Raw genomic sequence first — 12,887 nt, forward strand, 5'->3', positions numbered from 1 at the left:
TGCTGATATAACATTCGGATGATGAAATTCATACCATTCCGTTGTATATTTCCGTGCGATTTATCGGCCGGCAAGCAAGCGAACGCGCCGCCAATTTTCCGCGTATAAACGCCTTGATCGCGAGCTTGACGACGTACAGGTGTTCCTGCCGTCTAGTATTTTACATCTGGCTGACAGAGAGATGCCGAGCTATAACAACGCCCAACGCGTCTCTTTCGAGAAGAGGCAACATGTGTGACGTTCGCGTAGGAAAGCTACTAATTCATCGTACAAACGCTGCACTTTGTCGCACGAGCGGAATAAATTGCCATCGTTCGTCAACAAATTTACTGGCATTACCGTAATACGACCATCATCCCGGTAATCTTTTATTCGAAATAGAACAATGTCGTGTGAAACGTCCAAGGGGAAACTCGCGCTTGGAATTCGCGAAAAAAACTGATGCAATTACGAGATGGACGGAAAGAGAAAAATCACGGGAGTAATTATTAGAATAATCTGTTAAAGGATACTCTCTCGAATAAGTATACGTGTTTATCGACACTTCAACTGTCAGTGGATAGAATAAACATTCTCTTTCTCTCTCTCTCTCTCTCTCTCATTTTCCTATAAATTCAAAATATACAATTATAAATTAAAATATAAATTAATCGACGATTGCTTAACGGAAAAAATCAATATTAAATCTATTTAAACATTATTGCTCGAGTGTCCACTCGAGTTAAGAAATTGTAAATATCTCGTGAATCGTAAGGAGCACAGCTCTTGAGAGAAAGTCGCATCTTTCTATCACAGAGTTGTTGTCTACTGATCCATTTGCACGGACATTCTACCATTATAAAACAATCGTTCAATAATCGTCAGCAGTTTTGCGGGGCGGGCCGACATTGAAGCGGAAACATGAATTTCAGCTGGGCGCGTTAATCATCTGCCCGTCCGAATACGATCCATCGTGGCCGTCAATCGGCTCGAAAATAGTAGACGCCCAAAAATATCCCGGTCTGTTAAGTGCATTATGACGTCGGTGCGGGTAGATTAGGCCAATGGCCTCCTATTATTAGTCAATTTATCGCCGTTGTTTCTTCTGTAAACAGTTGAATCCAAGATGGTTGATCAATCGCCCTCCCTCTCCTCTGTCTAATCTATCAGCGATATGTCGAATGTGGCACGAACGAGAGAGAAAAAAAACGATCTCTCTCGCGAAATATATATACATATATGTAATGAATAACTGTAACGCTTGTTTATTCCTTTGTCACGACGATCGATTTATAAAGGTGGAAGGGAAAGCATTCTGAAAATTTTTGGAACTTTTGAATATTGCACGCTATACGTGGCGCCAATTAAATCTCTTCGTCCAATAAAATTATGTTTTTAATTTGTCTTTAAATTTGATATCGTTAGTAAGCAACGTTTTATCAAATTTTCGACTTGTAAATGAAGTGCTATTATTTAGATTTTTTTTATGTCTGACAATTATTGCTTCCCTCCAATACCGTGTGGAATAGAGTTTAATTGAATGCATAGAGTTTAACAATGCAACAAATTACCGAACCATTAATTGTTTTTCAGATTCCACGCGCAAGCTCCAGGATGTTCTGACTGAATTTTGTGGGAGCACCACGACGCCCAGCGGCGTGCCGAAATATCATCCAGACGGGGTGAGTCATAAAGATTGGTCCATATTTTAGTCGTATAGCCGATAGCATATACATCTAAAGTCCAGGAGGGTTCCACCTCTAAAAAAAAAAGATGTATCGTTTCATAGGGCGAAATTAGGAAGATGTATCTCCAACATGTATCATGGAAATTGCAAATATTTTATCCCATGTTATCTGAATTTTTCATCCGATACTCTATCATGATACTCCATTCGGTAAATGTTATTTTTTGTAAAGTATACATTTGATTCCATAGAAAGTCCCACAAGTTTTCTGTGTAAATCGATAGATGTGAAGGATTCCACCGAGCGCGAACACGATTTCGTTGCCGTCACTCGTCTCAGGTGTACTTCAACCTTTCTATAAAATGAAATTGAACGATCGGTGTGCTCGAGAGTGCACTTGAGCGACAAATATCTACTTAACTTGTACGCAAACTGTTTAAACAAATTTTCAAGAAACGTGATATTTTACGAAGACTCGCCTGGCAGATATATTCAAACGTTTTACGTAAATATTGTAATTAGCAGTTTTAGCTGTGTCAGAAACGAGTTTAATAAAAGTTAGCCGATCTCGCCGCAGCGGTTCGTCGAGGATAAATTTCTTATCGTCGTGTTAAAGAAAGGGGCCATCTTTCCGGAGCAACTTCTTACTCTATCTGTTTTATGTCGATTACTGTCAGATTATATAAGCGTACAGTTTATATTTTGAATGAAAGATATGTAGGGGCGACATAATGCGATAGTATATAATATTATGTTCGCAGACAGCGAGAAAGCATTTGTTCCATAAAATCGTAAACTATTCCCGCTAGAATAACATTCAGAACACGTACGATGCTCGGTGGGACAGGTGGAAGTTATTGCGTGCTTGCGTTATATAAGGACGAACGTATAAGAGAGTTCCATCCGACGACGCATTAATGACCGACTCAAATTCCTAATCACACGCGAAGTTGTTTCTCGCACGAAAAGAGGTTTCTTGCTGCAAGTAACACTCGTCGCACGCATTGCCCATTCAAATTTAAGAAATATATTTTATGAGAAATTATAATTTAAAAACATCATAAAAATGATCTTTGAGCCTTTCTGTCTTTCTTGATATCAAAAATGTTCTTGGACGTGTAAATTAATATTTTTAAGATTCAAAAAAAGATGTTTTCTTTTTCAGTTTTGTACACCGGTACATAATCCTTTAATCATACACATATACGAATTATTTTATCAAAAAATTCTTTCTGCCAATAGTGATATGATGTAAAGATATTTAAAATACGCGGCTAGGATGAAATAAAATAGATGAGTATTTTTCGTCGGATTTCAAGCGAAATTAAAAACAAAATATCTCGAAAATAACGGATAGCTGAATATAGGGAAAAGTTACTGAATGCGTGCCGATCTCCTAAAACGTACCTTTTACCTCAAATAAGTAATATTTAGTGATAAAAATAAAAAGTAAATAAGAAATAAGTAATATAGATAAAAATGTAATAAGTTTTATTTTGTTTTGTGCATGATATCAGCATTTTAGAAAATCAGGTTTATCTGATGTAAACTTTTCATCAACTTGTATAGCTTGTAATAACATAATTGTGCAGTTTTATTTTGAATTGTCATATTTTCATAAAAGAAAGCTTAGATTATAATATTTTTTATTTATTGTATATATTTTACATATATTTATAATTATTATAAAAATCAAATCGATATTTTTATACGCGTTATTAAGTTTCTTAATTTATATTCTTAATATATATAAATTTTACTATGAAAAAATGATACTAATATAAAATTGATAATGATAATAGTAAAACTAGTAATTGCTGTAAATAAACATTTGTCAATTTCATAATTTAAGCTAGTTTCATTTCTTACCTTTTCATTTATTATTTATTAATTATTGAATATTTGATCGCTTTTTCGATAAATTATTAATAAAACAAATTAATCCATTGTTTCTTATCTTTTTAATTTATAAATTCGATATTTTTTTAGAAAGTTATTAAAGACGATACGATTTAAGAGACCACAAATACGTTTTAGACAATCGATTTTCTAAATTACGCTTTTGACAACATGTTACAGAAAAGCTTATAATAAATTAATTTGTTATTACTGAAAGATTTAACATGTAATAATGTAGATGACTCAAACGTCAAGCTGCAATTTCTAATTTTGATTTGCATTCAAAACAGTATCACATACAAAATATAATAAAAAAAAAAAAAAAAAAAAACTAAAGTGATACGTATTTGGCAACTCTCCCCTAAATTCACCATATACATTTTTTTTTCAACGACGCAAAAGAGAATGGCGCGACGATTACCCGGAGTCCGCAATTTGGAGACCTTAACCTTTCTTTTTTTTTGGCAGCTCATAATACGATCGCGCGCAAGTTTGTCTCGAGGATTTCACTGCGAAGCTAAAGTCGTTCATCCAGCTTTGGCGCCTCGCGCTATTTCCTGACAGTCATTTTACTTTTACGTCGGCGTGCGATGTATTGCTGGAACAATGTGTAACATCGGCGCTACATACGTCTGTAAACGTAAACACGCGGGAGCACATTTAGCTCTCCCGGAATATTAACTCCGAAACTAAAACAGATTGGTGAAGTTGTGCGCCGATGCTCTTTTTTTTTCGTACGAAGTACCCGCCGACACCGTGTTTACCGTTCGTCACAGTTTGTCGTAACACGCGTTGCATCACGATGATGTATCGATCAGAGATTCTTTTACGCGTACCTCTCTTGTGACTAATGGAGCAATTTTTTTTTTTTGCAAAAATTGCGCACCAGGTCTCGATGCGAAAAATCACGAGTGTTATCATAAATATTCAACTGGCTAATACGTCAACGAAATGCGCACGTTTCTTTAAAGAATCACAATAATTTTATTTAATAATTCCACTTTTATATACATATATTTTTTTTGCGTATTCGCGTTGAAAACAAGATCGGAGATGTATCTCTCGTTAGTATTTCTTTCTGATAATGGTACAGTTATTACACTACAACAAGCAGCAAAATACACCCGCGTGTAAACGATTTGAACGTTTATTTCCGTCTAAATTCCGGAACCCTTATAAAACTGTTCTGAGTTACAACAAGAAGCCTGACTCCGACGGTAGTAATTCCGTAGCACGTTCCAAGTTGGGGTCCCTTTGAGGAGCGATCTAAATTACTTTCTTCTATGTTGCCGGCGTCTTTCCGCAAATTCCGACCGCGTGACACTTTCAGACGGCGAGCAAATTTACTGCCTCGCCATCGACTGCGGAATAATCCACCGTTCTTGCGTGATATTCTCATATGAGCGACCGCGACCGGAATTTCACTACGTATTAATTTTCGCGTAATTATTTTATCAGAGCGGCAATAAAGCTTGAATTTCTTACAAGGTCGCAAAAAATTGCGGCGTTAAAGCACCTAAATTTTATAACACAAATACGCGAAGAGAATCTTGCTCAGAAAGAATGAGTCTTGGTAATTGGCAATATTTTTGCGTGAATTTTTACAGTGTCGAAAAATGAATTTAATGTAATTAATAATTCGAAACCGGAAACTAAGTCATCTGAATTTATTTATTTAATTTCATTATTAACAAAACAGTAGAGAAGGCTTTAGAAATAATTCAAAAGAAAATAAAATTGCTAACGTGAACTGCCGCAGTTGCCATATTAATAATTCATAAATATTGATAATAAAAATTATTTTGCTATAAAAATTATTCAGTTTTATACTCAAAAACCGAAGAAGACGCAGGAGACAAGAATGATAACACCAGCAAGAAGAGAAAGAGAGAAAGAGAAAGAGAAGGTAGAAGATTTAAAAAAAAAAACAACATGCAGAAGATTTAAAACATACTGAAGAAAAATCCTCGCTCAGAAGTACTAGTGAGTCTCTATTGCGTTTTCAAAGGAGAGTTCACAAAGCTCTATTCTGCCTCACCGCCCGACTCTGCTTCCTGGAAGGAAGGAGCTAGAGATCTGCTTTCCACAGATTACGAATTTACGAATCCGTACGTGGGATGTGGGATCGAACCCGAGACTTGTCAATTAGGAGTCTGCCGTTCTCAAACGCAACCACATGACATCTCACTTGGATTTTCACGCTAGACACTCGTCTGAAGTTTTGCGTTTTCTTGAAACGAAGAAGATGACTTGTATAACTCATACGTATACACCGTAATAATGCCTCAAAAGCTTTCTGTCGTTCTGTAGCGTGGTACGTGCCGTAGAGATTCGCAAGACACCAACGGAACTTGTTCGTTGGAAAGCACAGAAATTGCATTATTCTCACTAAGAGTGTCACAACGCTTACTCATCTTATTGCATACAAAGTGACAGTTAAAATCCATTAACGTTGAGCTATTGTCACGAGAAAGATACTGTAAACTTTATTTAGCCAGCGACGCTATTCGTTCAGAATCGATTTGTCGTAAATACATGCAATACGAGCTAGTAGAAAAATATTGTCGACTTCGCGATTAAACGAGGTAATATTAGTGAACTTTTTTTATGTAATTTAATGTGAAAGTTGATTAGCTCTCGATTAACTTTCGGTAATGATTTGAATCTCCCTTTTGCATCTTTCGAATCCATATTAATCTATTTTCTACTGAGTACCTTTAAATACTAATCAGTCGTATGAAAGAGGGGAAAGTGAGATAAAATACACAAAGATAACTAAACTATAAACGCTCAATGTTATTACGCAACATTTGAATATTGCAAAGTATTATTAATCGTTTAGAGATTATATTAAGTTTGTTTTGAAGAGTCTAGAGAAATATACAGTACTGATCGCCTAGGGACCACTTGAATTCAATTTTAATTTTATGTACTTTCGTAACCAAAAAAAAAAAAAAAAAAAACTGGAGAAGACATTTAATTTTTACTTCCGCGATATCATGATAACATGAGGCTCTCCAAGTTCGCTCTGACAAAGCCACCGAAATCGGACCGACCGATATTGCGTCAACATTTACAACCGCGGTCCTTTGTGCAAGAGAACATAAACTTGGTAACCCCGCGGGATGCGACAATCGACATCGAATGCTAAGAGGTTACGTCGGTTACGAGATCAAGAGGTCCGGAAATTCCCCCGCGGACGCGGTCTTTTGCCGTGGAGCGTAACCGGTGTTGAGAACTCATAATTGGAGATTCCACCGAGAGACAAACGTGCGTCAACGGTCGATAAGAGGTCACATTCAACCGCAAGTCCGTCACACGAAACGCGATGCTGCAGCACTCGACTCCCTTGATTGTTGCTAGTCGAAACTGTGATTTTGCTCGAACGCGATCTCTCTCTTCGCATAAACGAATGGAATTGTTTGAAAATCACCAATTTTGTTCTACGATTACGCTAATCGTTCGTCATATTACTTATTCGATTTACTAAGCTGTCCAATCTGTTTTAGATACAAGTTCTTTTTTTATTATATTTGGACGAAAGTTTTATGATCGTTTCATTAAAAATTTGTTCTATAGCCAAAAAGTATTTTAAAGAGACGATTTGCACCGAATTAAAAAAAAAATTGTTTATTTATAATTTAATATTGTAATCATTTTTACAAAATCGTATTAATCCTTCATGTTTCATTTAATTCAATTAAGAGTGAATTTTTTAACGTATCTTTCATATTTTATTCAATTATTTTATCAGTATTTTTCACATTTTGATCAAAAGTTTTATTGATTAATTGTTCCGAAGCATCATTGCAAATGATACGAATAACGCGGTCACCAAACAATAACGTTGAGGCCCGATAATTGCGAGATTAATTGAATAAATGCGTACATACTAGCAAAAAAATATTCCTGCCCGATAGCGATAATAGTCAACGAAAAGTCGTATGTACAAAAGCGAAGACAAATAGCGCGACATCAAATCAATAGAATTGCGATGGATGAAGGGAGTTGCTTGCGTTCGCTCGTTAGCGCAGAAAATACTGTCGAGATCTCATAACTGAATAGCCAGGAGCAAGTTCAGGTTTTGCGGCAATGGTCCGAATAATTATATTCGAGCCTTAACTCCCTACATTAACTGCGGAGTTTCGATAACACGCCAATTTATATCATCAATATTGCGAAACTTATTGACTATCGGAGATACGATTTAAATGATTGACAAGAATTATTCATCGAAAGTTAAAAAGTTTACTTAATTCTACAAGCAGCTCGGAGAGTTTTTTTACGCCGTTTATATTAAAGAAATATGGGATATTTATATATAATATCCGTTCCAATTTATAACTTAATTGATTATATGGGATATAACAATCTCAATAAGCGAACGTGAGGAACAAAGGAACATTTCACGGACCTGATAAAAATCTCGACAGATTTAAAGATCGAATCTCAAATCGGATGAAAATCAAAGGCTGATGTCAGAATGAAATCCGAAAAGCACACTTGTCGGTCTATCCGTTATCGACGGACACAGAATTCTTGAATCGAGAGAAAGTAATCGAACAAGTTAGATCACGATAAGAAGCTGGAGCGGAGGGGAGAAAAGGAAAAGCCGGTTACATCCTCCTAAGACAAGAACCGTCGAAGAATATGTAACTGGATCCGTACATCCGTACTATATGCCGGATGTAGTAAGTAGTCATTCTATTGTTTACAATATGTATGGTGGACAATATTTAAATGTATAATATGCAATTGCAAAACGTATTGACCTTATCATTTCTATAACTTTTCGTGCAAATTTACAAATGCGTGGAAATTTTCAACAATTTAGTAACTTTACATCTATTATAGTGGGTAATTTTGAGAAGATTTTTTTACAGTGTAGGTTTAAGGTTTAGATTAGTATAGTAGTCTAAAAAGAAATAGTATATCTTCCGAAATTTTCTTTTAAAGCGCGATACAAATATAAATTTCTATTTAGGTTATTTAAAAAATACAGTTTTTATCAGTTATTAAATATAAAAAAAGGGGAAAGTGATAGAAAAAATATTTCTATGTACCGCAGAAATCTTTAAATAATATCGGATAAAAACGTGAGAAAATTTACACGTTACATAGATGAAATAAAATTGTTTCAATATTAAATGTAACATATACAACACACGCATTTGTCAAGGATTTTCTCGGTTATATTCATATAAAATTATTTATAATTTTAATTTTTCAAATATGCGATATATGCGAAAGTTTTTTTCATAAATATTCTTTGGACGTTCAAATTAATATTTTTAAGAACAAAAAAGATTTTTTTATTTTTATTTTTGCGTAGTGATACATGATCTTTTGATCATACGTATATACGAATTATTTTGTTAAAAAATTCTTTCTGCCAATAGTCATAAAGTGTACTATGTAAAGATATTTAAAATACGCGCGGCTACGATGAAATAAAATAGCTAGATATTTTTCGTCAGATTTCAAGCGAAATTAAAAACAAAAATCATTTCTCAAAAATAACGTGTAGCTAAATTCATCGTGCGACATGTGTGACGTATACAGAAATAAAGTTATTCGTTTCGCGGCAAAAAATTACTATAAATCGAGTATAAAAGCTTTCATTTATCGTTCCATCCGCAAACCAAATTAGAGAGATTTGTCTTCCTGTTGGATCTTTCCAACCGCAAACGTGTATTATACGGTTGTCATTGCTTTCGCAAAAAAATCCGCGAGTGAAAATAGTTCGGTCGACGTGTGTCAGAGGCTGACAGCTTAAATCGACCGTATCGTCACGCGCTTGAAGCGGCGAATTAACTAAATACGTTCGGCAGGAGGATCCTCTTAATTGAAATCTGCGAAATAGACGGGACGGATCATTACGGAAAATCGTTATCCTAATACAGCCTTCTGTGCTCACGTTGATTGTCTTACTCGCTATCTCGTTGCACAGAGAATAGTATCATTACGTAGCACGTAAGGTACACCATTTCTATTTCTATCTCTTCCCTTTTCTCCTTCTACCTTTTTTTTCTCACGTAGATTTTCATCCTAAATTTTTTTTCTCCGCGCCGTTTGCACCCCTCCGCCCTCACTCCTTCATCAATTCGGATATATAAACGTGACATTTCAATGTCGAAAAGGGGCTATTGATTCAAGGGATTATTGATATCTAAATGAATCCATTAATGTTTTGTATAATTCGTAAAGTGTATCCATTTTATGATAATATATGTACTTAATGAGAAAACGATAGAACGTAAAATCACACGCGATTATAATAAAAGAATGTGAATATATTAAATATGTAATCCTTAAAACTCTCGCAATTGTCAAAAAAATGAAACTTGATGAAAATGAAAATGAAACGAGCTAATGAGAAATTTACGCGCGGTAATCGGTGCGCAAGAATTCTTCTTCAGTTTAATTAAAAAATTTATTACATTTTCACTAGCACGGACATTTCGAATCTACGCTGGGCCATTTTCAGCAAATGTCCTCAAAATAATTAGCATGCAAAAAAAAAAAAATTGTTACGATCCCGGGGCAATGAAAAGCTGAATTTTCTACATTGCTGTCCGACATGTCCTACTTTGACATCCCGGTTAGATGACCGAGTGGCAAATGAACATACACCAGCAGTGATTCAATTTGGATTTCTACAGATAACGAGATTTAAGAGTAATAAATATAACTGATTATCAACTGAAAAAAACAGGAACAAGGGATGTGCATTTCAAATCCGTCGATATAAAATACCGCTTGTCAAGATATAAAATTAATAACGTGGAAAATATAAGGAGAAAAAAATACTTGTTCAGACTAGCGTCAACGATAAAATGAGAAAATCAAACAGTGTGAACAACAACACGACAAGATTACAGGTAAAGTCACAAGTATTAAAACAGAAAATAAATGAATAAATGAACAGAAGACCCAACATATTATTCAGGACCAGGAAGAGAGATGAAACGCTTCGCTCGCAACTCTTCCCGCGCTTCATTTTCCATGCCGCGCGCTAATTAAGAGGCGTAGTAACGGTAGAGTTTCATTTTGACGATAACGATTAACTCATTGTATGCTGCTAATTGAATGAATGCAGCTTCGCAATTGTAGATAGCACTAATGTTCGGTAATGCGAACAGCTCCGAGTTACGTAACGATTCTCCTTACCTTTTCGCTTTATATTCCGCGTAGTCACGCGAATAAGAGGGATACCCTTCCTTCCTGCCGCTCTTGTAAATTTCTTCCTTCGCATTTTGAATTGTTTCACGGAAAAGTAGGCACGCGAATCGCATGCCTCGTGAACGAACAAAGTGACGAATATTTCGCGAGGAAGCGCACGGAAGGAATATTAAATTCATCTTAATTTCATCGCCGCGCGTTGTTGTCGCACGATTCTCCCCGCGCGAGAATCTCGGGTAGGTCTAAGGCGAGAAATAGCTATTTTTCTACGTGTACCTTTTCTGTGTCGTGCATACGCGCGCGGGTATTATCGAGACCAGCGCCGTCGCCCGTGTAGCATTCATGCTTGACTATCTTCCTTATGTATACCTATGCATACACACACACACACATATACTCGTATATAACCGCACGAGGTGCAGACACGGATAAACAGCAACGAACAACAAGACGGAACGTGAGAGGGACGCTACAGTTTCTATATTAAGCTTTGTGAACGAGGTATTCTCGGCGAAAAGTCCCTTACGAGGGTCGGCAACGGACAAGGACATATATCAATGCGGTGACACGTTGCCTAGAATCGCATTATCGATGTCACTTTCAGTAATGCACCTTGCTGCATCCCACGCCGCGCCGCGCCGCGCCGCGCCGCGCCGCTCGCCGTCGCGACAAATCGATTGTTATTTGACTTTCATGCGGGAATGATTAACGATTTTCATTTTTTGCGAAGCTTTACTCGGGGATTCTTCGATTGGCAAAGTGGAGAGATCGTGTGAGTAATCGGCACGAGTAACGTTTTACTCGCTGTCGTTTATCGTTCACTTCCGTTCCGCATCACGTTCCACGAATCTCTTCTCCCGCAAAGTTATACACTCTTCTCTCGTTCGAAGAATCTCCGCAAAAAGAACGTGCCGATAAAGTATCGAGATAAAGGGTCTGACGGATGAAATTCGTTCTCCGAAGGATGCGCGGCGGCGGCGGCGGCGGCGGCGGCACGGGCGCAACTCTCGGTTTGCCGTATGTATAGCGTAAGCCCGCGCCATCCTGTTGCCGCGCGCGCGATAACTCAATATTCCAAACTTTCGAAACAAACTCCTTAACGAGATCGAATTGTATCGCCGCCGATAATTATATTATCACGTTGCTCTCCGACTGTGTGACATGTTTCGAACGATTATCCGGTAACCCGGACAAACTACCCCGTTTCTTCACTCGAGGGGCTCCCAGAGACTACGTAACTTCTTATCGAGCCAACCCCGTCCGCGTGTATGTGCACACGTTCCCCACGAGCTCGTCCTTCGGCCCGTAACTACGAAGGACAATGAGAAACGGCTGCTGGGGACGTAAGGCATGGAAAAACGGGTCTTCGTGGGCCGCAAGGGTGCGGTTGCCTAGCTACGTGACGTCATCTCTGACGCACCGAAAGGGAAGCGTGCCGATACCGAGGGTGCGACAAAGAGCGGATACCACACACATGCCGAGGTCACTGCGTCATCATCGCACGCACACGCGAATCCACGCGAATCCACGCGAAGAGGAGGGTTTCCGAGGCGGATTAGATAACTACCCTAAGGAACGATCGAAACCGAGTCCATAGTCCATCCTCGCGCACCGGATCGACCCGCGCCCGCACCCGTGCCGCACCGCGCCACCCCGAATAGTAGCACACCGGCCAATAGAACCCAGGATAGATTGGCCTGCCGCAAGAGCGTCAAGGGCCGCTCTACTGATTCACGCTCCGATCTAATAGATCTTGCCCAAAGAGAATCTCTAAAATCCACTTGTCACTCCACTTGCGCAGTGAAAAGATTATTGTGACGGTTACTACCTCACTCAATTAATGTTGCTCGTAGATTGCAGTTTCGACCAACTTGTCCGTCTCAAAAAGATTCTAATTTATAAGGAAGATGCACTTATCGACTTGCTTGGAACGGTGAAAAGCTACTGCTTGCCCGAACGAGTAATCTACTTACTACCGTCGTTCCAATGTCGTCGATAATAAAAGTAGAATGGTATTTCGGTGGGGACTCGAATTCAATGCTTTTTTAGATTTCCAACGGCCCCCGATGTAGTTTGCATCGATTCGATAAACTACATGTATTAACTCATGGCCAATTTATATAAAATGTTTATAGAAAAT

The 12,887-nt window shown here is 37.7% G+C and overlaps 1 protein-coding gene across 4 annotated transcripts in view; it reads left to right on the forward strand.

Moving 5' to 3' along the window:
* LOC105199906 (diacylglycerol kinase 1) overlaps positions 1-12,887 on the forward strand; it is a 107,236-nt gene that overhangs the window by 50,449 nt on the left and 43,900 nt on the right. For all 4 annotated transcript variants that reach the window (XM_011167220.3, XM_026130300.2, XM_039451474.1 and 1 more), the window contains one exon: positions 1,573-1,661. In XM_011167220.3, the coding sequence (XP_011165522.2) occupies positions 1,573-1,661 (89 nt within the window). The remainder of the gene's footprint in view (positions 1-1,572; positions 1,662-12,887) is intronic.

This window comes from Solenopsis invicta, chromosome 7 (genome assembly GCF_016802725.1).
Source record: "Solenopsis invicta isolate M01_SB chromosome 7, UNIL_Sinv_3.0, whole genome shotgun sequence".
Lineage (NCBI taxonomy): Eukaryota > Metazoa > Arthropoda > Insecta > Hymenoptera > Formicidae > Solenopsis > Solenopsis invicta.